Source organism: Pollachius pollachius (assembly GCF_949987615.1).
Source record: "Pollachius pollachius genome assembly, chromosome: 10".
Taxonomy (NCBI): domain Eukaryota; kingdom Metazoa; phylum Chordata; class Actinopteri; order Gadiformes; family Gadidae; genus Pollachius; species Pollachius pollachius.
In genome coordinates this window covers 10,062,573-10,087,251 of record NC_136943.1, presented here as the reverse complement: position 1 = coordinate 10,087,251, position 24,679 = coordinate 10,062,573, and the positions used below count along the sequence as shown (strand labels likewise).

The following is a 24,679-nucleotide window of genomic DNA, read 5'->3' as shown; positions in this document are numbered from 1 at the left end:
CACAGATGGATGTTACAGTTGTTCAGTAAATGAAACTTAAAGCAATGATGAACAAGTGAAAAGACAAAAAAAGTTTTTTATTTTAAACTTGACATGTTTTCTATAAAGATGTTATATGAAACAAATGTGTTTTATTCAAGTTATCTCTTCATACCTTTAAGAAAATTATTGAAAAACGATAAAAGTAAATTCCTGACAGTGAAAGTGAAAGTACCGTGTTGTTTAGACATTTTCTATGTATCCACTTTCATGACGATAACAGTTAATGGCTGATTTGATATTTGACTGACTGTGACCCACACGAAATGCAACACCACCTGCATCATTATTTAACAGCGCCCTCTAATGGCAGACAGGCGTAGCTGCTCTGTATCCACCCTCCTTAGTCCATGGCCCCTGCCATCATCAGATCAAACATGATGGATGTCAACTGGTAAGTCAACTAAAGTACAAACCAAAAATGCATTTGCCCAAATGGATTACAAAAATATTTATTTTCCAAAGGTCAGAGGTGTTAACTTAAATTGTATGAGGATAACAAAGTGAAAAGATAGTTTGGGGAGCAGAATAGAAAATCTATTTATAATAAACGTTGGCTTAAGCACAACCCAGGCCCAAAGTCCCCAATTGGAAAATATGAACCTGATCCAAATGCTAAAATACTGCATCAAATGGGGCGATTTCAGTTAATAAAACATACTAAGGGCTACAATATAACAAGGTTAAAAGTAAACCAAGGGAAAATAAACTTTAATTGGAGAGGGAATTACAAAGGAAAAACCACCATTGTTGGGGTTATAAGGAGTGAGCAGTGGGGTGAATTGCCTATAGTTTACCAAATACTGCTAATTCCAGATATTAATTCGATTTTTAATGGCTGCATTTTTATATATATACACAGTAGCTTATAACCGAAAACAACTGGTTCTTAAGAGCATGTATTTTAACTAGTCAAAAAATATTTTTATATATATATACCCTCTCCTTAACCAATCATTGATCATTGTGGGAATAGCCCATTTTCTTTTATATTTTGGTAATATACATATACAGAAAAAGCAATGTTTGATGTATGCTCACTTTCAGGGCAATACGGTCCTTGTATTATACACTGATTACGTAAAGGCCCTGATTAGATGTAAATATGCACCCAGTGAAACAATCAATGACCTCTAGCACCAGTTCAAAAAGAGTCAAGAGTTTGGTTAATGAAAAATTGATTCTAACATATTGACATAGCTACTGAAAATGTATGAATATAGAAATTGGATGAATATAGAAGGAAAAAGGGATTTCTGGTGAAAATTCAGATAAACAAACATAAAAAAACAAAGCAAACAAAGAGTTGACATGAAATGACCTTCACCGGTTATGCACAAGTTAAATACAAACGTTAAGGCTAACACAATGCACAAAGATTAGGTGGGGTAACAAAGAAATTATACAAATTAATCTTGCTAGCTACATGCTATAGTGTTCAATGTTGGCAGTCAAACATTAAGGGATAGTCTCTGTGTACATTGCTTAGTGAGCTCTTTGTATATCAAAATACAACTTCATAATCAAAAATTTATTTCAGATAAACTTTTTGTGTGTGTCAATTAAAAATCACATAGGGCCCCAGAAAGTGAGCAAAATAAGAGTGGTTGCTTTTCCAGTTGTTTGGAACATTTAAAAGTCCCACAATGTAAAATAAATACTTTAATAATCCTGTGATTATCTCTGAGCAGTCCAGTGCACAGGATTCGGTTCCTGAGAGTGAATCGTTGCATCGCGTCTCCGGTGAGATGACCATCTGACATAAGTTAAACTCTCGCCATATTTCTTTTGTTTTACTCGATTTAAGAAGTGGCAAGAGGCCGTGAACTATGAGGCATACAATTGATAACTAACGATGGCCAGGTAGGCCTATGTGTGATTTCATTTTAATTGTAAAGGTGACATTTGTTAAAGGAGGCGTAGCCTACTAAGCGAAGCCTGCCTTAGCTGAGGTTTACTGTGTCCCACTCCTGAACTGCCATGCACATGTTAGTGTTCCTTTGGTTAAAATCTACATGCATCTCAACATTTACAAAAATAAAAGTGTAGAAAATGACGTTAAAAATTATCTGAAATTGCTTTCTCCGAATATAAAAAACCTTTGCCTCTGATTAGTAATATATTCATATCATTTAATTAATTACGTCCATCTAAACTGTATATTAAAAACTATAGTGAAATATATTCTGTTTTTCATAGTTTTCACACATAGTATTAATTTATCCAAAAGGACTATTAGTACTGTTTAACAAAAGCTTAATATGTGAGATTATAATCTCACATTAAAAATCATCATCCCCGAAATAAAGGGATACAGACAATATGCCAGGAAAACTTAAAGATGACAACCCTTCAGGAAAATATCTTTTAAGCTTTCATTTGAGATCTTAATTAGTTCTCATTAATCTGCATACTGTGACATGTACAATGGCTACAAAACAAACCTAACCGCCTTTACACATTTTCTTAGAGTTGAACCTAACATAGAGCCCAAGTCACGCCCCGTCCACTGGCCCCCATGGGACCGCATTTCGGAAGAAATATGTGCTGTAGTCGACGGCCAAAGATTCATCATTGTCGGATCCTGTTTGAATTGTGCTATGAATTACACATGTTTGCTGATCTTTTGCAATTCGTAAAACGACAGAAGTACAAAATACGTGATGAGAAAGACTACACATCAAAAAGTAGTATTTGTGACGTCATAACGCCATTGACTGTAACATTTTTTCCAAAATAAGGTCAAATTGGGGTCAGTGGACTTAGGCTCTAAGTGGAACAGTCTGCTTGGGTCCCTGTGTACGAGTCACATGAAATACAGGAAATGTTAAGTGCTTAAAAAAAATGCACAAACTCTTGGAAAACAAATCTAAAACAAATCATAGGCCATTTTTAGACAAACATAACACCTTTTCTACCACTATGCTGCCAACATAGATTTACGCTTGAATGCCCCAGGTATGAGTTAAAAAACAACACATTTCTTCATTTTGTTAGTGAAACTGCGCCTCTGTGGTTTCTGCGTCACTTTGAACACACAATCAAGAAAGCCCAAACTGCAAATTCATCATATCCACTTGTTCAAATCACAACATTTTCAGTGAGAAAAAACAAATCAAAAGCAAGAATCACACGTTTCGTACCTCTCGGTGACCACAGAGTGCTCGTACGGGTGGGCCGAACTCAGCCGAAGGGCGCATGCTCGGCTTTCCAGAAAAGACTTTCCCCTTTTCAGAAAAAAAACGCAAGACAAAGGCCTCAAAGACCCCTCACAAGCCCTCCTCCCCTAGATTGGTTATTTTGAGGACAGCGTTTGCAGAAGTGCTCGCAATGTTTCCAAATCCTTATCCGTCATATTTAATTTATTTTCTATTTTCAATTTTTCAATGGCCCGGCATTTCACGTGAGAGAAATAGTTCTTGAAAGTGTGGTTCTGTGAGGTCAACTGGCCGTTTCTTTCAGGCTGCATGTGCGGCCTCCCGCCCTGAAAATATACATGCTTGGGTGTCACATCGTCAAAGAAGTACTGTCTGCAGGTTATATAATAAAAAGCTGTGCATAGAAGTCTAACTCCCCCTCCCCTCCCCCCCTTGTGTCTTGGCACATGATGTGGTTGAGGTCTGGTTTTTGTCTTTGCGTTCAAAATAAACAGCGACTTTTGAAAAACAGATCTGCATCTGCGTACATGGAGGGGAATGCACCACTTGAGTTTGTAGAGTTTTGTTTTGAGGTCATCTTTGTGATTGGGCTTCGTTCCCTGAGGAGGAAAGGACATTTCAGTTGCAGTGAAGAGAAAAGGATGTGTTCAAAGTTAAACACAGAAATGTTTGGGCAAAGCTGGCCAGAGAGAGAGAGCCGTACCTGGCTGTCAACGTGGGCGGGCCGCTTAGCTGGGCACCCATGTGTGGGAGGAGCTCTGCGTGGTGGCAGGGCCCCCGTAGCCCTGGCCCCCCGGCATGATGGGGTCAAAGTTGAAGTCGATGCCCTCCGCGTCCATGAGGTCGCTGTTGATGATGTAGTCCACGTCACAGTCCAGGTTCTCGGTGAACATCTCGATGTCCAGGTCGGTGGGCAGCCGGTCCTGGCTGGGCAGGAAGCAGGAGGGCGGGCCGAACTGACCGAACCCCTGCAGACCCAGGCCAGGGTTGGCCAGGGAGGACATGGTCCCTCCGTGGTGGGGTCCCCCGACGGGCCCCGGGCTGTGCTGCGCCTTTAGAGGGGAGAGCTGGGAAAGGTCCTGGCCCATGCCAGAGAGGATCATCCCCCGACCCATCTGAGAGAGAAGCTGCTGCTGCTGATGCTGGTGTTGTTGTTGTTGTTGTTGATGCTGTTGCTGCTGCTGCTGCTGCTGTTGTTGTTGTTGTTGCTGGTGTTGTTGTTGCTGTTGTTGCTGCTGCTGTGATTGTTGTTGTTGCTGGTGGATGTGGTGCTGAGGCTGTAGCTGGGCCTGCAGGCCCATAGGGCCCCCAGTGTTGGGCTCCAGGCCTTTGCCCAGGAGAAGCTGGTTGGGCTTGGGCCTGCCCAGACCCATCAGTCCCAGGCCCCCCGGCCCGGCCATGAGGGGGTCCACCTGGGTCATCAGGATGTCTGCGGGGGGAGGGGAGTCCGAGGTGAGCAGCGCCTCCAGGCTGGACGGCACGTGGGTCCCGTAGTGGCCCGACCCGCGGGACCCGGGGCTGGGCATGGGGTTGAAGAGGGAGTTGCCAAAGTTTGCGGGCTTGGTGCTGCCGGGCCCGCAGGGGGAGGGGGTGGCCTGTGCGGCACTGGTGCGGCCGGGGCTCTGTGGCAGCTGGCAGAAGGGGTGGAAGCTGGAGCCGCGGGGCAGCAGGGTGGAGGCCGAGGGCAGCGGGGTCGGGGCTGCGGCCGGCGCCGTGCTGGGGCTGGCCCCGCCCGCGTGGCTCGTCATCAGCGTCAGGCCATCGATCAGGTCCAGCTCCTCCATCAGGGTCTCGGCGAGGGTCTGGGGCAGGCCGCCGGTCGAGTACCCCCCCAGGAGCCCCTCCTCGGGCAGGTCGTCCTCCTCCTCCTGGCCCGGCGCGATGGGCGACAGCCGCCCGCTCAGCGTGCTGGCGTTGGAGCTGGTGCGCGGCCGGAAGCTGGTCCAGATGTCGGGGTCGTCCTGGCTGCCGCGGGACGACGGGCTGCCGCTGTTCACCCCCCACTTGCCGAACTGCTGGGAGGAGTTGGGGCTGTCGCCGCCCCCGGACCCCGCCGGGCCCTCGCCCTGCAGGGCCCCGGGTGCGCCCCCGAGGGCCGCCGCGCCCGCCAGCTTCTTGGTCTGCTTGGCGCGCATGCGGCTCTTCAGCAGCTTGCTGCTGTTGTCCATGGAGGCGGCGCGGCGGCGCGGCGCCTTGCCCATCTTCCCGCCCTCCGGGTTCAGCATCCACCAGGAGGACTTCCCCGTGGACTCGTTGTGGACCTTCAGAAACTTGTTGTGGAGGGAGAGGTTGTGGCGGATGGAGTTCTGGAGAGAGAGAAGACACAAACAGGGCGATGTTAAATTACTAGAGTCATCCGAGGGTATTTATTTTCCAACCACAGAATTTGGGGGTGCATCGATTACCAAACCAAAGGCATAAAGCTAAACCTTATCTAATTCTATTTATTTCTGACATTATCGCGGTCTGTGACTCACACAACCTAGGTTATATTGATACTAAGTGTTGAGCAGTACTTGAAACGGCTAAATATTTATTTCCACCAGAGACTTGATTTCTTAACAAAACAGTATATTTTATATACGCACCTTCCATCCTGCAGAACTGTTGCTGTCCCCTTTGTCTTTGAAGTAAGGCACAGTCTTCACCATCCAGTCGTAGATCTGTGCCAGGGTGAGCCGCTTCTCGGGGGAGTTTTCAATGGCCTGACTGATGAGGTCTGCGTACGACTGGTTGCCCCATGCATTGCGCCTGGATGAGCCTTTTCGGGGCATCGCCCCGCCCACTCCCGCCCCGACACCTCCCTCGGCGGCCGCAACTTTCTCGGGCTCGGATGTGGTTGGCTGGGACTCGTGTTTATCTTCCTCGGCGGGAGGGGTTCCAGCAGCAGACTCTGAGCCGTCTGCCCCCTCTGGCTTGACAGCTGAGATGTCGGGTCTCGGGAGCGGCCATGTGCATGACCTCGGTCTGCTCTTAGGTTCAAAATCTGGGTCAATGGGGGTTACCGATGAGTCCTCCATGGTGAAGAGTGAGCAATATAAGATAAATAAATATAGTTTAACTCTAATTGGCCAAATGCGATTGTTGCAAAGTCAACAACTTGTGAGTATTGAAACAATATGTTTCAAGCACTAGGGGGTAAACAGTAGGCCCAGAAAAGAGAAGCAATAATCTGGATACACCAATAGCCTCTGTTAATCCTGAGTTTGGAGATTAGGGAACCCAAATAATCTCCTTAATAGTAACTATCATAAACCTTCGGGTTTCATAGAGCTGAGATGAGAATTCCTTTGTCTGATTACAAGAACAAAGGAAAAGAGTTGTACCAAAACAATATAATTATGATAAAAATTTCACCTCTACCGTTAGATTATTTACGTTTACCAAAATGCTATATCTGAAATAATTTTATTTTAAAGTTTAAAATCTGTCACACCTGATTAACATGATCTACACATTTAATGCGTGGCGTTTGTCTTATTTATTTTTATTCTATGCTGATAATTTGTGTAAATAAAACTAATTGAAACACTTTCAAAACTATTCCGTACCACGTGTGGATATATTTAATTAATTATTATGATAAGTATTATTATGTATCGTAAGACACGTATTTAAACATATCCAGAAATACTTTTACTGTAAAGCAATGCAATCAACAAAGGTATCTCAACAGATCACCGTTAAAGAGGAGCGGAGATCCTCCGTCTCCAGTTGTAAACAACGTGATGTCTATGCGACACCCGCGCTAAAATCGCCTCTCGCTCCTGAAATGACACCAAAACCGAATCAAATCCACCAACACACCTTCTTAGAATATAAATGTCAGTAAGATGTTCACGTTTAAATGGGGTGTAATAGGTTTGTTCAATAATGCAGGGAACTGACTATTTACTAATAGTAAATGTACGGTGTTTGCCGCGTCTATGGCCTACATTCATCTGGGTCGCCAGATAAATAAGAGTTTTACAAACGCACAAGCTCAGTTAAATAACAAGGAAAGCATTCATAAAAGTTCCTTGCAAGTCCTACAAATACAAAAAAAAAACGATTGAGTAAAAATATGTGTGTAGTAAAGTCCGTAGTTTGCGGGTTCAGGTCTGCACGCTCCAACACATTGTGGGTAGGCGCATGTCACCATCTGCCATGTTGGTCGACGCTGCGACGCGGCACACGATGCTCACGGTACACGCCAATCCCCCGACCCGGCCCAACAATGCCAATTCTCGGAGCGCGGGACCGTTTAATAAACGCCAGGGTCGACTTCCTCAAGGTTTCCCGAGATTTTTACGTCCCAGGTCTTCTGTCGGCAAACTCGCCGCCCTTTGAAAACAGCCCGATAGCCACCTAGCTGGGAAGATCCGGCAGTTTCAGAGTTTATAATCCGTGAAAAAAGTCTGTAAAACGATCCGGTAAATCCTCTCTGGCACTCAGGTTCACTGAGGAGTGAGTTTTCAACGACTTCCTGTCATTTCCGATCTCCGAAGGCATATTCATCCAACATCTTTTTGATTTGTTTTGTTTTGTTTTGTTTTTACTCGAGGCGAAGACTCCCTTCTGACGTCTGTTTACCACTGTCAGATAAACTGATCTGCGCCTGCGCAACCTGGGCTGTTGGGAAATGAAGTCAGTCATGTGACTGTACGAGCGTAAACAGGTTGCCAGAGCTGTAATACATTATGTAACAGTTTTCTTTAGACACCCACCAACTTATCGCATTTTAAGTAAGGATAAGCTATTACCAATGCGTTTAACCTCATTTAAGATAAACAATGTTCACCATTGTGTTTTATTCCGTCTTTGGCTCAAATTGAGACACTGATACTTTATAATAATCTATTGGCCTGTTTCCAAAATATTTTACTGGCCTTGCGTGACTCGGTGTGCAGCTGTGTCTTTAACTGATGACGCGCTTGTCTTGAGTCGACGACACCTTTCTGTTGCTTCCTAATTGCTATAGCTTGCTCATTGAGAGCCGATTTCAGTTTAGTCTGGTTAGCACATTGAATACTTTTCCACACATATCTGAATATTAATATCAGCGATCAAATAGCGTAAAATATTGTCCAAAGATCAAGACTAATCTGAAGGAAATCTGTCCTATTGAATCAAGCAGTTTGGTTTTGCTAGAAAATATCATTAAATTAAAAGATAGCAATAAAGAGTATTTAACCTCCGATTTCATGATGTCATATGGGTCAATTTTTTATATTATCATTGACGATTATCTCGTTGTGGGCTACTTATTTAGCACAATACAAAAAAACGTAACACAAGATAACTGCCACACATTTCCTTATTTTAGATTCTAGTTTACGTTTTTATTTTTTTAAAGAGCTGGCCTTCCATTTCTAACGATTTGTACAAAAACCCTTGTAATGGGGGGGGGGGGGGTCATATGCTGTGACGTCTGAACCTCATCAGCCTTTCTGGAGGTGTGCTGGTTACATGTGGCTTGTCAGGCATCCACCACATCCTCAGCACAGACTATTGCTCATCCAGTCAAGGTATGCTATTGTGTGTGTGTGTGTGTGTGTGTGTGTGTGTGTGTGTGTGTGTGTGTGTGTGTGTGCGCGTGTGGTGAAATTACTGTCTTGTTTTGATTCTCTCAAGTTGACCTGTTAATGGTTAAATGTATACATTTGAGAGAAGCTTGGAAATGCATAGAGCCTTATCAAGTTAAATCAAATCAAACTTAGTTCGGGTGTACCCAAACTAAGTATAATGCCATACGTGATCATCTTATCGCCGGCAGACAAGTGTTTTGGAAAGATATAATTTACTATGTTATAGGAAAAGGGAGAGTAAATAGTTAACATGAATATGGCTATGAAATAGGATTATATGTTCAAGCTTTAGATGGAGGCTATACTTAATATATATTTGTTCTAAAATGTGACAATTTGGAAAGGCTTGAAGGATATAATCCAGTCAGGAACTGATCATCATTCTAATTCACACTGGCTTTCAATGACAGCAACTGACAAATAGCTAGCTACCAGATCCTGATGCATCAGATCGGGTCATTTAGAGAAGCTGAAGTGAGGTTACCATGGAGACAGCTCTTCTTGGCTCAAAAGCTGGAAAACAAATCATGCTCTTTCTTTCCTTAGCAAAGCGCATCTGCGTAGCCCCAAGGTGTTGGCTGATGCGTTTTCAGAATAAGGCTATAGCTTTCATGTCATTCACACATGGTATACCTTTTCACATAGTAACACTCATGTGATGTAAGACTTTTTTCCTTTCATTTATTTTAAAAGAAAAGCATTGAAGTCCCATAGTTGTCCTGTTTTCTTTCATCTATATCAAAGAAAGGGATAATTCTGAGCATTCCTGGGGAAAGCAAACTGACAGTAAACAGAGGATGTAGTTACCATTCACATTTTACACACACAGACACATATACATATTTATGTTTATCAACATAATGTGTGCTACGTAACGTCTCAGCCATTAGCATTCTATTCACGCTGCAAAGGTTCCTTTCATCTCAAAGGTGTAGAAGCGCCCCCCGTCCCTCAGTCATGACGGACAGCAGACTGGTGTGCTGGGGCAAGATGCTGCTGCGTCGAATCCCCCTGGACAACCGGCAGGTGGACTCCCAGTTTGCCCGGTGCCTGACCACCCTGGACCTCATCTCTCTCGGGGTGGGCGCCACCCTGGGCACAGGGGTCTACGTGCTCTGTGGAGAGGTGGCCAAAGACAAGGCAGGGCCGGCCATTGCGCTGTGCTTCTTGATAGCGGCCGTCTCTTCCATCCTGGCGGGCTTGTGTTACGCTGAGTTCGGTGCCCGTGTGCCCAGAGCTGGCTCAGCCTATGTGTATTGCTACGTGACCGTGGGGGAGATCTGGGCTTTCATCGTTGGCTGGGTCCTCATTTTGTCCTACATCATCGGTGAGTCACACACAAAGCCGGTGGCGTAGGGGAAATATTCAGAGAATTGGTATTTTACCGATGTTTCAGCCAGTTTAGAGCAGCTCCTCAAACACATAAAGTTCATGTTGCTTGAATAATGTTATGACATAGCTAAGAGACAACATTCAAATCCTAATACATAATGTATGACTTGTCCATTATATGATTGGAATAGCCTGATGAACATACATGAGTATGGGAAGGTGGTTAAATATGACCTCAGGAACTTCCTGTGTTATTTTTTTCATCTTTCATCTCTTTTCATGTTCCTCTCCCTAGCCACTGCCAGTGTTGCACGAGCCTGGAGCTTGACATTTGATAACCTGGTTGGCCTGGCTATCTCACAGTGGATCAAAAACTCCATTCCGATAAACCTTTCCGGGACTATGTTCTCTGAATACCCTGACATACTGGCTGTGCTGTTAATCGTTCTGGTCACAGGTAAGGCAAAACCTTGATTGATGTTATCGGGATATTCTTATTTGGAATACGCTAAACGGTATAGTGAGTTGATTCTGACATGTTGAGATGCTTAGATCACAGCAGGAGGCAGGATAGTGTAGTGGGTATGGGTTGTGTGATTGCCAACCAGAAGGTGATGGGTTCAATCCTCTCCCACTTCTCAAAGCACCTACCTGTTTGCATCCTTGAGCTAGATGTCTTACCCCTAGGTGCTCCTTAATGTAGCTGTATCTAAAATCACTCAAGTCGCTTTGGCTAAAAGTGTCTGCTAATAAATGACTAAGTACTGATGTAGTTAGTCATAGCATTGGCATTTATTTATGTGATGAATATCTCAGCAGAGCCAGAAGGTCTGTTTGGCTTTGTCTGAGTGTTAACACCCACGCAGCACTGCTGTCATTTGGCGTGAGCGAGTCGGCACTGATGGGCAAGATCTTCACGGGGATCAATGTGACGGTGCTGGGGTTGGTGTTCGTCGCGGGCTTGGTGAAGGGAGACCGAGCAAATTGGAGTCTTACTCTGGACGACTTCATCAATGCCACCAATGTTACAGACCCAGAGTGAGACAATACGGTCACTGAACAACAAAACTACTAAGTTGCAAGCTACCTGAATTTCACCAAATGCATTACATATGTGCTCTGTGTCAATACTAAATCTAGACTTATTGAGAAAGAATTCGGCCTTGGTGGTTTTGCTCCATTTGGCATCCGTGGAATCCTGTCCGGGGCGGCAACGTGCTTCTACGCCTTTGTTGGCTTCGACTGCATCGCTGCTTCAGGTGTGACGGTTCAACATCCTTTAAATTAGAAGTGCACTTCGGTGATTGCTCAGGCTAAAAGACGTGCTTTTCTTTTAACGACAGCTGAAGAGGCCCTGAACCCTAAGCAGTCCATCCCCATCAGCATCGTGGCTTCACTGCTCTGCTGTTTCGTGGCCTACTCTGGGGTGTCTACAGCCCTCACCCTGATGATGCCCTACTACCTACTAGACACGCAGACCCCCCTGCCCAAAGCCTTCGACTTTGTGGACCTGGCACAAGGCCGCTATGTGGTAGCTGTGGGCTCCCTATGCGCCCTTTCAACAAGGTACAAAGGCCAAGAAGACACAAGCAACCGACATTTTCTTAAGCCAGTGTCCACTCTAATCTCATTACACTTGTCAATGCACTAATCACAATTTAACAATTTAGCAGAGTTACCACTCTCTAGCTTTTGGGCATTCCACCAGTGGACTCTACTGTCCTTTCATTTTTTACTGTTGTCTAATGTTGCTGATAGATAGATAACCCGTTAAAAAGGTCCTCAGGCTGAACCTGGCTCACCCCTTTGCCTTCTCAGACACCCACTTCGCACATACATTATGAGAAACAAATGAGACCACATCTGCAGGTTAAGAAGTCATTTGTTTACATGAAGAGGGCGACTAATGGCCCATGTGAAGGGATAACTTTCTGTTTCTATAATACTAATCAGAGACCGAACTAGCTTCTGTTAATGGTTCAGTTTGTTTGATTCTGGTCCTCAGCTTGCTCGGATGCATGCTCCCCTTGCCACGTGTGATCCATGCTATGGCATCTGACGGCCTGATATTCAGCTTCCTCTCGCAAATTTGTGAGAAAACCAAGACGCCTTTGCTGGCCACAGTAATATCCGGTGTGGTGGCAGGTGAGAAGGGTTCAAGTTCTATGAACCAGGACGCTTCCTATGTATAATGTTTTTATTCGGCTCAAACCTTTGACCTCACATTACAAGTCGTGCAGAGCTCCAAACCCCAATGAATTGTGAGGGAGCTGTTTCTGCCCTTGCAGCTCCCATGGCGCTGCTCTTTGACCTGGATGTTCTGGTGGACCTGATGTCAATAGGGACTCTGCTAGCCTATACACTGGTGGCTCTTTGTGTGCTTGTTCTCAGGTTAGTCCTATGTTGTTTTCTATATATGAAGGTATATATATGTATTACCATATATCATGATGTTTGTAGTGGTAGTGTTTCTTAACATGAATCCCAAAGGTTCTTGGATGTAACCCAAAAGGTTTTAGGTTGTAACTCCAATGTCCACAGTGTGCAATAATAGCAAAATAGTAAAGTGGAGGTTCTCGTTGCTATTTTGGTTTCAGGTACCAGCCTAGTATTCTGGATGATGCCATCAAGACACGGACGTTGGCTGAGGCGGGCAGTGATCAAAAGATTCACCGTGAGGGGAACAAACCCGTTAAAGAGCTTGTGGAGGCATTCACACCAATGAGACTGCTGCGACCCAAGACGGACATCCCCACCAACCTATCAGGAAGCATTGCTTATAGCACCACTGCTGTCCTGTGTAAGGTTTCCTAGCCTCATATCCTTTTGTAGATCGTAGACCTAATCATTGGGTTGTCATAATCATGGTTCAGTCAAAATGATGACTGGACCACGGTTGAATTTTCGAGTTTAAATAAATAAATCAAAAATGACAGCTCCTGGATTTTGGATTACAGTGATACTAAGCAATAGCAGATTAGTGGTCTGTGAAAAATATTCATAATTGATTGGTTCAGTTCTATCATGATGATATAATAATCTTGTAAGATAAAGAAATAAGTACTCTTTCTAACATGTCCATATTTCCTTATTCCCTGTAGTAGTTCTGGTCCTCATTCTTTGCTCAGTTCTGGGTATATGCTGGAATGAGTTGGTGCTGGGCCAGTATTCAGTGGTTGCTAATTGTGCCATTCTGACCCTACTATTATTCCTGTGCCTGGTCATCATTTGGCGGCAGCCTCAGACCGTAGAGGTATACTCATTCAAGGTAGGCTTCAACTTCCTTGTCATTTTCCTTTTCATTCGCTTTTTACTGTTCATTACCAATTTCACCTCAACAAGCCATTTGTTTTTCTGTTGAACAAAATCAGATCTTTTGAGAAATTATTCTCTTCATTTATATTGAAATTATTTATTCTGTAAATCGTAATATTTGTGTGTGTTTTGCTGATAGGTACCACTGGTGCCGGTTTTGCCACTGATCAGCGTCTTCCTTAACGTCGGTCTCATGATGCAGCTGAGCCTGAACAGTTGGATTCCACTTGCAGTGTGGATTGCAGTTGGTTAGTGGGACTATGTTATTTGGTGCATCTATAATATATATGCTTTTGTGTTTCATTCTACTAAACAAGACAAAACATTTTTTTTTAAGAAATGAATCATTGTTATGGGTTTCCGCCCCTTGTCTCGGTTCATTCTCTAGGCTTTGCTATCTACTTCACCTATGGAATCAGGAACAGCTCAGCAAAGTTTGGAAGAGTTGGGACCTCAACGCCCCACTCAACTGAAGAAATGCAGAGGCAAGAGAAGAGCCAAGCAGAGAAACACAGAAAACCACCATAGAACTATAGGTTGTTTGTAGTTGTTTGTATAGACTCTTGATTGAGCATTACACACACACACACACGCACACGCGCACACACACACCCACACCCACACACACACACACACACACACACACACACACACACACACACACACGGTTGAAAATAGCCTACAACCTACAAGAAGATCTTAAAATGTATGTTCTCCCAAGATCCTAAAATGTATCCAAATATTAAACAAAGCTAGTTCTTTGAATGTATTGTGATATAGTACTGTTTTAATAAATATGCATTTGCCTAAAGGTTTCCATTTTAATTGTTGATGAATTCATGATTTTGAAAAATATATATATCATTAATATCAGTCATATTTGATAATGGGTAAGGATTTACGTATAGTTTATTCATTTTAATTAAATGAATGATGCATTGAGATTAGAACTGCATCTCCCAGATGCACTAGGGAGTAATTTGCTGTGTTTACTACCAGCTGACATCCGGCGTATTCTCGTCCATTAGCCTACGGTACCCACAGTTAGCTTCGCCTTATATATTCGATATTTGTGAATTAAGGACTCCCTTAGTCGATTGACCGTTAAACTAAATGCTATACTTCAGCCTTTCTTTTGGAAACCGGTTACGTCGAAAAACGGCATCGCAACTTCTAGTCGGACCTAACCGTAGTGAACCAGCTAACGTTTGTTAGCCTATGCGCTAGCTAATGTGGCTAATGTTAAAGTAAGCGTTCTGCTCTTTTACCCTCCTGTTTGCAAGATCATAGTGCTTAATCCAAAAAAAAATATGGGTTCGCTATTAACATATTTTGGGTTGACACATGCAATTCGTTAACGGGAATCCATTTGCTAAAGGTCCGCCAACATATTGACATTGCAGTGAAATTGTGCATTTTGGAAAACGTAAAGGTTGATGTTCGCTGCAGCAACATCCACCGTGCTGCTGTTATTTAGTCCATCTATTGAACCCCACACAGGTTCAATAGCTGGTTTAAGTCGTTTTATTAGCTGCTATGTTTCTGGAAAATCACATTTAGCTGTTATTATTAAGACCACTGTCAATTCTGATATTGTGTCAACAGTAGAACATAACCACCACACTCTGCATATGGTGCCAGGCTGTGGGAAGCGGTCTCAGAACTGTGCGTTGTTTGTGCCAGGGCACTGGCCCCATCTCCACCACTTCAAGCAAATCCCTTCTGTTTCAACATCTGAAGCCGCGATCCTCCTAAACCATGACCTCTCAAGTTGATCTCGATATGGTGAGTGTCATTTGTATTTAAGACAAATCGGACTTAGCTGTTCGCTACGTCCGATATTGCTTCCATGCTATGCAGGTGGACGGATGCATGAGGTTGATGATGATGATGATGATGATGTATGATTGGCATGGCGACCGTCATGCATATATTTATTTATTTTCTAATTATTTTTTGGGCGTTAAGAGTGGGTGGGGTGGACATGGATTAGCAATGTGCACAAATACTTAACTAGACCATGGATCGTTGTTTCTGCGAACACCATCTGTCTAATCCCAATTGAAACGTTGCCCTACTTTCCTTTCAAGGTGTTGGCACAATTGATTTGCACCCTGTTACCTTCTCCCCCCTGAGCTCTGATTCTCACCTACCTTGTGAATGGAGAGGGTTGTGTGAGATCTCCTGTGTTATTCTACTTAGTAGAATAACACAGAATATTGTGCTTTTTGAGCTACTACGGATGTGTTTTTATTAATCTTCACAAGTTATTGTTATCTTCATGAACTAACAATGGCAGCTGTAGTGGTATGCACTTTCATTGTTTAAGTCTCCATTGTGTCATTATTGAAATATGATATAAAAATGCGACAACATTTTGTCATACATTATAGTCATACATGTATGGAGAAGTAGGACTTATATGTAGTTGTAGTTCTATTATATATCTAGGACATGTAGTTATATTATCATCTATCATATCAAGTGGCGAAAGATGGTTTGATGATTTTGGATCACCACAAAGATAAAGCGGGGTGTTGTTGTTGTGGACATGTTGTCATGAAGGGGTCAGAAGAGTTTGAAGGGATTCAGATGCTTGTTGTCTTTCACTGGATTGGACCATGGTGGGGATAGTCCTCCTGACGTGTCATGTTACCATCAACAGTGTGGCAGATTTGAGTTGTTTTGTCCACTATGGGAGGGCTGTTAATGTGTGTATGTGGGGCATTTGTAACCCCCTATGGATGTAATGCAGTTCAGGACTGGGGGGAAGGGAGCCAGGGGGGGATTGTGTTTGTAAACTGATCAGAGTGTGGGGTGGTTGCCCAGGTCCTGACATCACCCCACATGGATCCTCTTTGTTCTCGCCCAGTGGATTATGAACAAGTTGGGAAAAAAATAGGGTCTAAAGGCCTGTAGCACGATCATAACCCATATTGTGTGTAACCAGCCCCGATTTATAAGGAATTTAAGGAACAGTTTGGTTACTTTATTTATCAACAATGATTTATTTGATAGATCCTACAGTACTTTTATTGATAACAAAATGGTCTTAATACAGAACACGTACTGCATTAACAGTTTTCCTTCTCTCTACCATCATGTTTCCTTTATCTAGAAGTTAGTTTACATTGAGGCATTTATCTTTAGTTGATGTGCACAGATGTGGGATGATGATGTGATATGTGAGACCCTTTACATTGTCACACGTCTCCTAATCTTTGTTGTATTGCCGATGCTCCTAGGCAAAATCCCAGTTGCTGAATTGTTTTGTTGTATACGTGAATATATCACCAAGGCCATAAGGAGAGATCTGCCAAGTAAGCAGCACTTGCCAGGTTTTCCATTTCTCTCTGTTAGAGGTTGTATTCAATGCTGTTATTTTGTTTTGAAAGAGATTTATTTGTCACAGCTGCTTAAAGAATAAGAGGATGTAAGCTCCCGCCTTTTATACACACACACACACACACACACACACACACACACACACACACACACACACACACACACACACACACACACACGCACACACTTGGGCAATGCGTTTGCCACTTAAATGTAATAACATGGCCCTGGGGCTGTCTAGGACACCTGCGGTTATCGCATTAAGCCAACAGCCCAGAGAGGAACCCCCTGGCCCCCAGGAATTGAAGGCCTGGTGCCCCCCCACCCCCATTCCTTCCTGCCTGAACCACACCCCTATCCTGGGCTGCCGCAAGCTGTAGGGGCTCACTTCAGAGTAGACCCTTGCTGAGGAAGCAACCCCATTCAAAGGGCAGGGAAGAGTCTCTGGGTTAATCTAATTAGGCAGGAATGCCTGTCTCTCCACAGCCCCATGAAGGTCTCCTCACTCTAATCGAGGTTAGCAGGAAACCGAGGGGACCCCTACTATTGAATGGAGTAGAACTCTTCTTTTTCAGTGCCGTCTGCGTGAAGTGCTTTTTTTGGTGGTTAATCGCGATGCCTTCCTCTTCCTCCTTTCTGTCCCAGGTGAACCTTCGCCTCATCCTTGTGAGTGGGAAGACGGAAGACTTCATCTTCTCGCCAAATGACTCAGCCACAGACATCGCCAAGCATGTGTTTGACAACTGGCCTGCCGGTAAGTTTACACCGATTTTGGGGTTAAGGGAAGTTGAAAGCCAGAGTAATCAATGTTTTCACATCACTGGTAATTTAAGACTGTTACTGGTCTTAATATTAGCAATACCTTCTTTAAATATCGTCCTATTTTATATTGTGGGGTTCATTTTACTAGTTACATTTCATACAGTACGACTTATTGCCATTTCTAGGGAACAGAATTATAGGTATGATACTATAAAAATCTGTGAGTGTGACATTATATTTTCAATAGCCTTTTGCAATTTAATTGAACTATTAATCCATCAAATATTGACTATATGCTCACTGTTTGTAAAGTATGTTTTATCAAAACCTTTCCATTTGGAAATGTTTGGGAAGAAAGCTAGACTTGCATTCTGAAGGGATTAGTCCCAATTCATATCACACCTTACCTCACCTTATCACACATTACCTCACCTTACCTCACCTTATCACACCTTATCACACCTTACCTCACCTTATCACACCTTACCTCACCGTATCACACCTTACCTCACTGTATCACACCTTACCTCACCTTGTCAAACCTTACCTCACCTTACCTCACCTTATCACACCTTATCACACCTTACCTCACCTTATCACACCTTACCTCACCGTATCACACCTTACCTCACTGTATCACACCTTACCTCACTGTATCACACCTTACCTCACCTTGTCAAACCTTACCTCACCTTACCTCACCGTATCACACCTTATCACACCTTACCTCACCTTACCTCACCTTACCTCACCTTACCTCCCCTTATCACACCTTACCTCCCCTTATCACACCTTACCTCACCGTATCACACTTTACCTCACCGTATCACACCTTACCTCACCTTATTACACCTTACCTCACCGTATCACACTTTACCTCACCGTATCACACCTTACCTCACCTTATTACACCTTACCTCACCGTATCACACTTAACCTCACCGTATCACACCTTACCTCACCTTATCACACCTGACCTCCCCTTATCACACCGTACCTCCCCTTATCACACCGTACCTCCCCTTATCACACCGTACCTCCCCTTATCACACCTTACCTCCCCTTATCACACCTGACCTCCCCTTATCACACCTGACCTCCCCTTATCACACCTTACCTCACCTTATCACACCTGACCTCCCCTTATCACACCTTACCTCACCTTATCACACCTTACCTCCCCTTATCACACCGTACCTCCCCTTATCACACCGTACCTCCCCTTATCCCACCTTACCTCCCCTTATCACACCTGACCTCCCCTTATCACACCTGACCTCCCCTTATCACACCTTACCTCACCTTATCACACCTTACCTCCCCTTATCTCAGCCATCCTTGGTTCACCTCATCTTATCCCGCCACACCTTACCTCATCTGACCTCATGTCATCTCTCATAACCTCACAGAACCTCACCTTTACAAGCGAGGCTAGAGTCACGCCTAGACCCTGTCCCGTTGTCCTGGTGTGCTAGAGTGCTCGCAGATTGAACGTCTTTGTTTATTCATTGGCTGCAGTCTATAACAGTGACCCAGCCAATCACCAACTCAGACACACTTGACGCTACCTTTCACCCCGCCAATGTTTTTTCTTTCTAATCTGTGTACTCCAGTCTCCAACCTTGATTTCTTCTGTCAAAGAAAAAAAAATAGAATTAACCTCACCTTTACCTAAACCGACTAGCCCATACTTAACCTCATAGTGAGATTGAAACCGCCTCAAAGGAGCGCTGTAGACGCTGGTGTAACCAGCGCTGTGAATACTGTGATTGGCAGGCTGGGAGGAGGAGCAGGTGAGCAGCCCCAGCATCCTGAGGCTCATTTTCCAAGGAAGGTTTCTCCATGGCAACGTGACTCTTGGAGGTACGATGCAGGCCCACCCACAAATACTGAACAACGTCCTATTTAGCATCTGATTTCAAGCTCCGTGTGTATGAACTTCATGATGATATATTTTTGAGAGTGGTTTCATTTGGGTTCAAAACAGGACTCAGTTTTGTTTGGTCAATTTATAAATAGGAGCACAAACAAATATAATATTTTCTTCAGACAGAAATAAGTTAAGTTACACTAGTTTGCAATTGTGTGTGTGTATGTGTAAGAAGGAAATACCTGAAACAATTCAACTTTGTACACAGGATATTGTATAAATATTAATAATAGTTATATTTCTGTTTGGTTTCAAAAAGCTCTGAAGCTACCCCCAGGACGAACAACTGTCATGCACTTGGTTGCTAGGGAAACTCTTCCGGAGCCCAACTCCCATGGTGAGATCTTTTCCTTTGGTTCTGATCCGCCCCTGGCCTGTTGGTTCCACCTCCCCGTCTCCTGCTATGGGCGGGGACTCCACCGCTCGCAACACTGACGGCATTTCGCCGCTTGTTCTGACATTTGTTGATTGAATCTTTTTCTGTTGCCGTTCTTTTCTCAAACGTTCCCTTTGTGCCGTCCTTTCCTGGCAGGCCAAAGGAACCGGGAGAAAACCACAGAGAGCAACTGCTGTCTCCTCCTGTAAGCGGAGCAGAGGGAGCCCGGTCTACCTGAGCTCCACCCTGCCCTCACTTCTCTTCCTCTGCCCGTCTTCCTGTCAGCCATGGTGGATCGGGCTTAAGTAACAGGAAGTCGCGTTGAGGAATGTCAGTGACTCCTCATCTGATACCTTCAATTTTCCTTCTCCTTTATTTTTTCCCTCTTCAGTGCCAATATGCCCTCCCAAAACCTACCAAACTCCAACTGAAACATTTACTGTTTCAAACTCTTGCTCTTTTCGTTCTTGAAGGAGTATGATACAGAAAATGAAAATCTTAAACTCGGCCCTCTCTACGATTAAACTGAAAGTGCAAGCTCGCAGATGGCCATTAGAATGTGTGGAAGGGGTTGGTAGCAAACTGATGAGAGTTAACTTCACCATAGATGTATAAATCATCATTTTAAGGTTTTTTTGTGAAATAGAATGGGATTTACAAAGCAAATCCATTAAAAAAATAAAAAAAACGATTGAAAAAAATAATTTATGGGGATGGAAAAACATGAGTTTAGGGTTCACTCCCCGTTCGTTGTTTTAGCTCGAAATATTCTAACATGAGGACTGTTGGACCTGGCCTGGACATGTTCTGTGGTGCCTGTGTAACCCAGTCACATTGACTCAAACAGACTCTGCAGCGTTCTGCCCAGCGATGGGAGTAGGAGTTGCGTTCAGGATGAATGGACTAATCCCTCAATACTTGTTGGATGCAGTTTCTTCTTTTTCTTCTTTGGGTCTTACAGCATGGTGTTAAACTTCTCATTGTACTTAACTGAGTTACTCTGAAGTGTGTGATGTATTTTTTTTCTTTCTGTATAGTCGTCATCTGATTTTCCCCTGTGCGCCATCGTTAATCCTTTTTTTAGAATATGTGCCATTCTTATCTATAGACCCAGCCGGTGTCCACCCTGATGAAATTGTGTCATTATTTTTTCCACGTCACAAGTCGTGTGTCTTTATCCGATTCATCACCTTAAACTGGCACCTGGCAGTTGACCGATGGAAAACTAACTTCACGTTTATGAGGACTGCCATTCAAATGGACCTGTTCCATATGAACATTGATGAGTTCCAGGAAAAGGGACCTGGACACTTTCAGGAGAACTGGAATGGAGACAAAGCTGTTGCTCCCGGGTTGAAGGAAATAGAGTTGCAATTCTGATTTCCTTCCCTTTGTTGTATTGCCTGTGAGTGATGCATGTTGGGGACCCCCCCCCCCCCCACAATTTAGAGAAGAGTAGACGTCAGCTATCAAGAGTATTGCAATGCCTAGCCAGGATGCTCTTAGAAGGGTAGGATGGCGGGCAGATTTATGAGGACTTTGCCTTTTTGGTATTTCGGACATGGCCTAGGCTTGTTGAATGGCCTTGTTTGTTGTTTATTTGTGCCATCATGTGAAGTGGTTTGCACTCACCTTGACTGTACAGACCAGACTGTGCTAGTCTGCCAAGCTGCAGCCATTCAAACATGCTGTTGACGCCAATGCAACAGCCTTCCTTTTAATGGAGGTGCTCATTGCAGTTGCAAAACTATTCTGGTTAATTGGTGGTCAATGGGTAAAGAAACAACCTCTAAACTGTCAGTGTTTGCCATATTCGGTAAGAGCCCCAAGAGATACATTTCCTCTATTGCAAAATGGTTAATGGTTAAAAAAAAGTACAACAAATATGAGAGGTTTAACACCTTTCACCATTTGTTTCTAGAACTGTTCAGTAGCTTGTGAAGCGAGTAACATGTTACTGCAGGCTAGAAATGTCCTCTGCCCAGCAGTTGGACACACCCCAAATTAGCCTTCCCATGATTTACTCCATTTGCTAAATTCCCCCCCAAGAAATCCCTCGTTCCCAGTATTCATTTTGATTCACATTTCCCGAGGTGACATAAATTGTAGGCCTCTCCTTCAAAACGTCCCATTTAGAAACCGAAGGGTGACGTCACAGGCGCTACGTCCAAGATTGAGTGCAGTCTTTGGTCCTCTGTCTTTTCCGCTCGGCAGGAGACCGTCCCTCGCCTCCCCCCCCCTGTCCAGAGGGAGACTCGAAGGAGCCTGATTGACGGTCCTGTTTAGCGCAGTGAAAAGTGTGACGATGACGTTATGCAGTATGAGGCCCTCTGCTGGACACTTGAGACGGGATCCCTCCCACTCATAGGAAAGAAGGACGACATTTTCTTGGTGTTGCGCCTTCTTGATTTGGATACCGTCTTTATATATTGTTTGCCTTTTATCGTGGAATACAGTAATGTCATTAATATTGAAATTTTAAAATATAAATTTGTATCTGGTCTATAGGTGAATATATATATTTGTTTGTGTGCGTGTGTGAGCGTGTGCGCCTGCTTATACATGTATGTGTTTGTGTACATGTGGGTAGGTGGGTGCATGTATTACAGAAGGAAATGGGACTTCGTCTTAGAGGCAGTATACTGGGAGTAGGCCTACAGACGTGAGTCCATGACGTTTGATTCCTTCCATCGAGTGTGTTTTGGTTTGTGTAAATGTCAACCAATGTTACTGCTATGAAATTTAGCTCAATATAAATACATGTAAAAAAATAAACAACTTAATGCAATGTGGTCTGCCTAAAACCCTGTATTATAAACGAATAAATCTTTAAATAAGGCAATTTCCTTCTCCTTTGTATTCTATTTGAAATCATAACATTTAAACAAGGTCTCTACGTGTGAACGCTGTTTTGTTTGGTGACCTGTAGGTGGCAGTGGGCTACTATACAGGTTAAGTCCATAGGTTTAGGTCATGCGATTTAGAATAATCTCCAGGTGATCTTGAGTCACGCATAAATTGTGAAACTGAAAATATCTGGTTCTTAAAGTACTCAAGCTGATGACACCACGTTTAGAAATAAACGAGGTAAGCCTCCAATGTTCTGTCTCGACATCATCGAAAGGGATGAGATGCGTTATATTTGATTCAGTAGCATTGGGTCTGGCACTTTTTCTTTAAGGGTAATGACGTGTAGTAGCATGCATTCCAGGTTTCCAGTTGACACTGGAAGTGTAAGCCTACCTTAGGAAAAACGTTTGGAAACGCACATTCCTAAGACCTACGGTGCATTATATCTAGCCTGCAATCTAAACAAAAACCTGCTTGACACTGCTTTTATTCCATCACTATTGTACAAATATTTAATTTGATTCATTTTTACCATAGCTTTGCAAGGGATTCATTACATTATGTAGTTATTTTTGTCTCTGGTTTAGTGTCAGAGAATGCTTAAGTGACATAGCATATGTCACTTATAGCACAGTGTCATAGCCTTCAAACCATAGCTGTCTTGTCTGATCAAGCTTGGTTAGGCTAGAGCGAAATGCGTAATCTGTGTTTAATGTACTGTTAACGCTGGCAGACTTTCTTTTCCACAAGACGAATGTAAGCTAATCAGTTTGGTCTCCAGCTATGTTGTATGTGGGTTGTAGCCATCCTCCTCTATCCAAAAGTTAGAGATAACCCAATCATCATAATAAAATTAGGCTACGTAGCCTACAAATTTGTAACAGCTGGTCAAATGTTCGTTTAAGATGAGAGGCATGGGACCAAAACAGAAAAAAAGAATGATGGAATTTTTTTTGCCTAAAGCTTTGAAATAAGATTAGAGGAACCTTTAATACATGGTAGGATTTGACCGGCGACCTTTTGAACAATTTCCGTAGGGGAAACATCTGAAACCATCATTACCTCTTCGCGGTCAACACAATGAGCGGCGCGCGTGCGGCGGGTCCAACGAGGGGTTGCTGCCAGAGTGCTACGCGGTCTCGAGGGCTGGTCCCCGGGGAGACGGAGCTCTCCGCCAGGCCGCAGGCAGGACGCAGCTGCTATGTCTGCCATTGGCTGTGGGCGGTGGACCTCAATAACAGGTCTACTGACTGTAGGTCTATTCAATTATAATAACGCTTTAACACCTTTCAGCTCTGCAATGAGTATTTATTATAGTCCCACAGGATAAAAGAGGCTATGGGAGCCAGAATATGTCAAATGCCAAAAAACAATCTTCCCACTGTCTGTTTATTGCTGGGGGGGGGGGGGGGGGGGGTGGGGGGGGACGTAGCCCATTCATATCTCCTCTGTTTTTCTGAAATATAGCAGCGAACTAACTCTTTATCTACTCATTTGTTACTGTAGGCCAGTCTCCCTCTTAAGAAACTCTGTATAATTACCAGCAGGTTACTTTAGTAGGTCTAGTAATACACTTAGACCTATTAAAGTAATAGGGTTAATAGGGTTAGAATAGCTCAATGGTGTCATTTCTGTATTGTGACCTATGAACGTTCTGTAATCTGGTTTGTTTTCAGACAAACAGTTCAATGTGTGCCTTTTATTTTTTGACCATTGCTTAAATTCCACCGGGCCAGCTGTGCAACTTCAAAGTACGAGGCATTAGTCTGGCCCATACGGTAGTCCTGACTTAGTGATACCACCGACCCTCTTCTATGAGCTCACAATTCAAGTTCAACTCTACGTTAATAACTGTGTGTTATGTTGCGTCGTACATTGCGTCTAACATTCCTTTTTGGTAGCATCCCCCCGACCCCCCTGCCTGAGTTTCAGCGGTGGGATGAGATGAAAGGCTTCAGTAGGCCAGTGTGAAAACATACACACTCACACCAAGCTTGAATTAACA

At 43.7% G+C, this 24,679-nt stretch overlaps 3 protein-coding genes across 3 annotated transcripts; 2 read left to right on the top strand and 1 right to left on the bottom strand.

The window, feature by feature from the left end:
* Positions 1-58: 58 nt before the first annotated feature.
* foxo4 (forkhead box O4) lies at positions 59-7,759 on the bottom strand. Its single transcript, XM_079745103.1, has 3 exons — positions 5,786-7,759; positions 3,901-5,503; positions 59-3,796 (listed from the first exon to the last, which is right to left on the bottom strand). The coding sequence occupies exons 1-2, from the start codon at positions 6,215-6,217 to the stop codon at positions 3,926-3,928; spliced, it is 2,010 nt and encodes a 669-aa protein (XP_079601229.1). The 5' UTR covers positions 6,218-7,759; the 3' UTR covers positions 59-3,796; positions 3,901-3,925.
* A 1,962-nt stretch (positions 7,760-9,721) lies between these two features.
* On the top strand, positions 9,722-13,939 carry slc7a3b (solute carrier family 7 member 3b; the record flags this gene model as incomplete). The annotated part of the gene is made up of 11 exons (XM_079745104.1): positions 9,722-10,091; positions 10,392-10,553; positions 10,963-11,134; positions 11,237-11,355; positions 11,440-11,662; positions 12,102-12,241; positions 12,385-12,487; positions 12,694-12,896; positions 13,198-13,364; positions 13,551-13,659; positions 13,800-13,939. 11 exons carry the CDS (start codon positions 9,722-9,724, stop codon positions 13,937-13,939), a joined length of 1,908 nt encoding a protein of 635 aa, XP_079601230.1.
* Positions 13,940-14,423: 484 nt separating this feature from the next.
* On the top strand, positions 14,424-22,656 carry ubl3b (ubiquitin-like 3b). Its single transcript, XM_079745121.1, has 6 exons — positions 14,424-14,658; positions 15,017-15,196; positions 17,402-17,510; positions 19,295-19,381; positions 19,708-19,785; positions 19,981-22,656. The coding sequence occupies exons 2-6, from the start codon at positions 15,170-15,172 to the stop codon at positions 20,031-20,033; spliced, it is 354 nt and encodes a 117-aa protein (XP_079601247.1). The 5' UTR covers positions 14,424-14,658; positions 15,017-15,169; the 3' UTR covers positions 20,034-22,656.
* Positions 22,657-24,679: the final 2,023 nt, after the last annotated feature.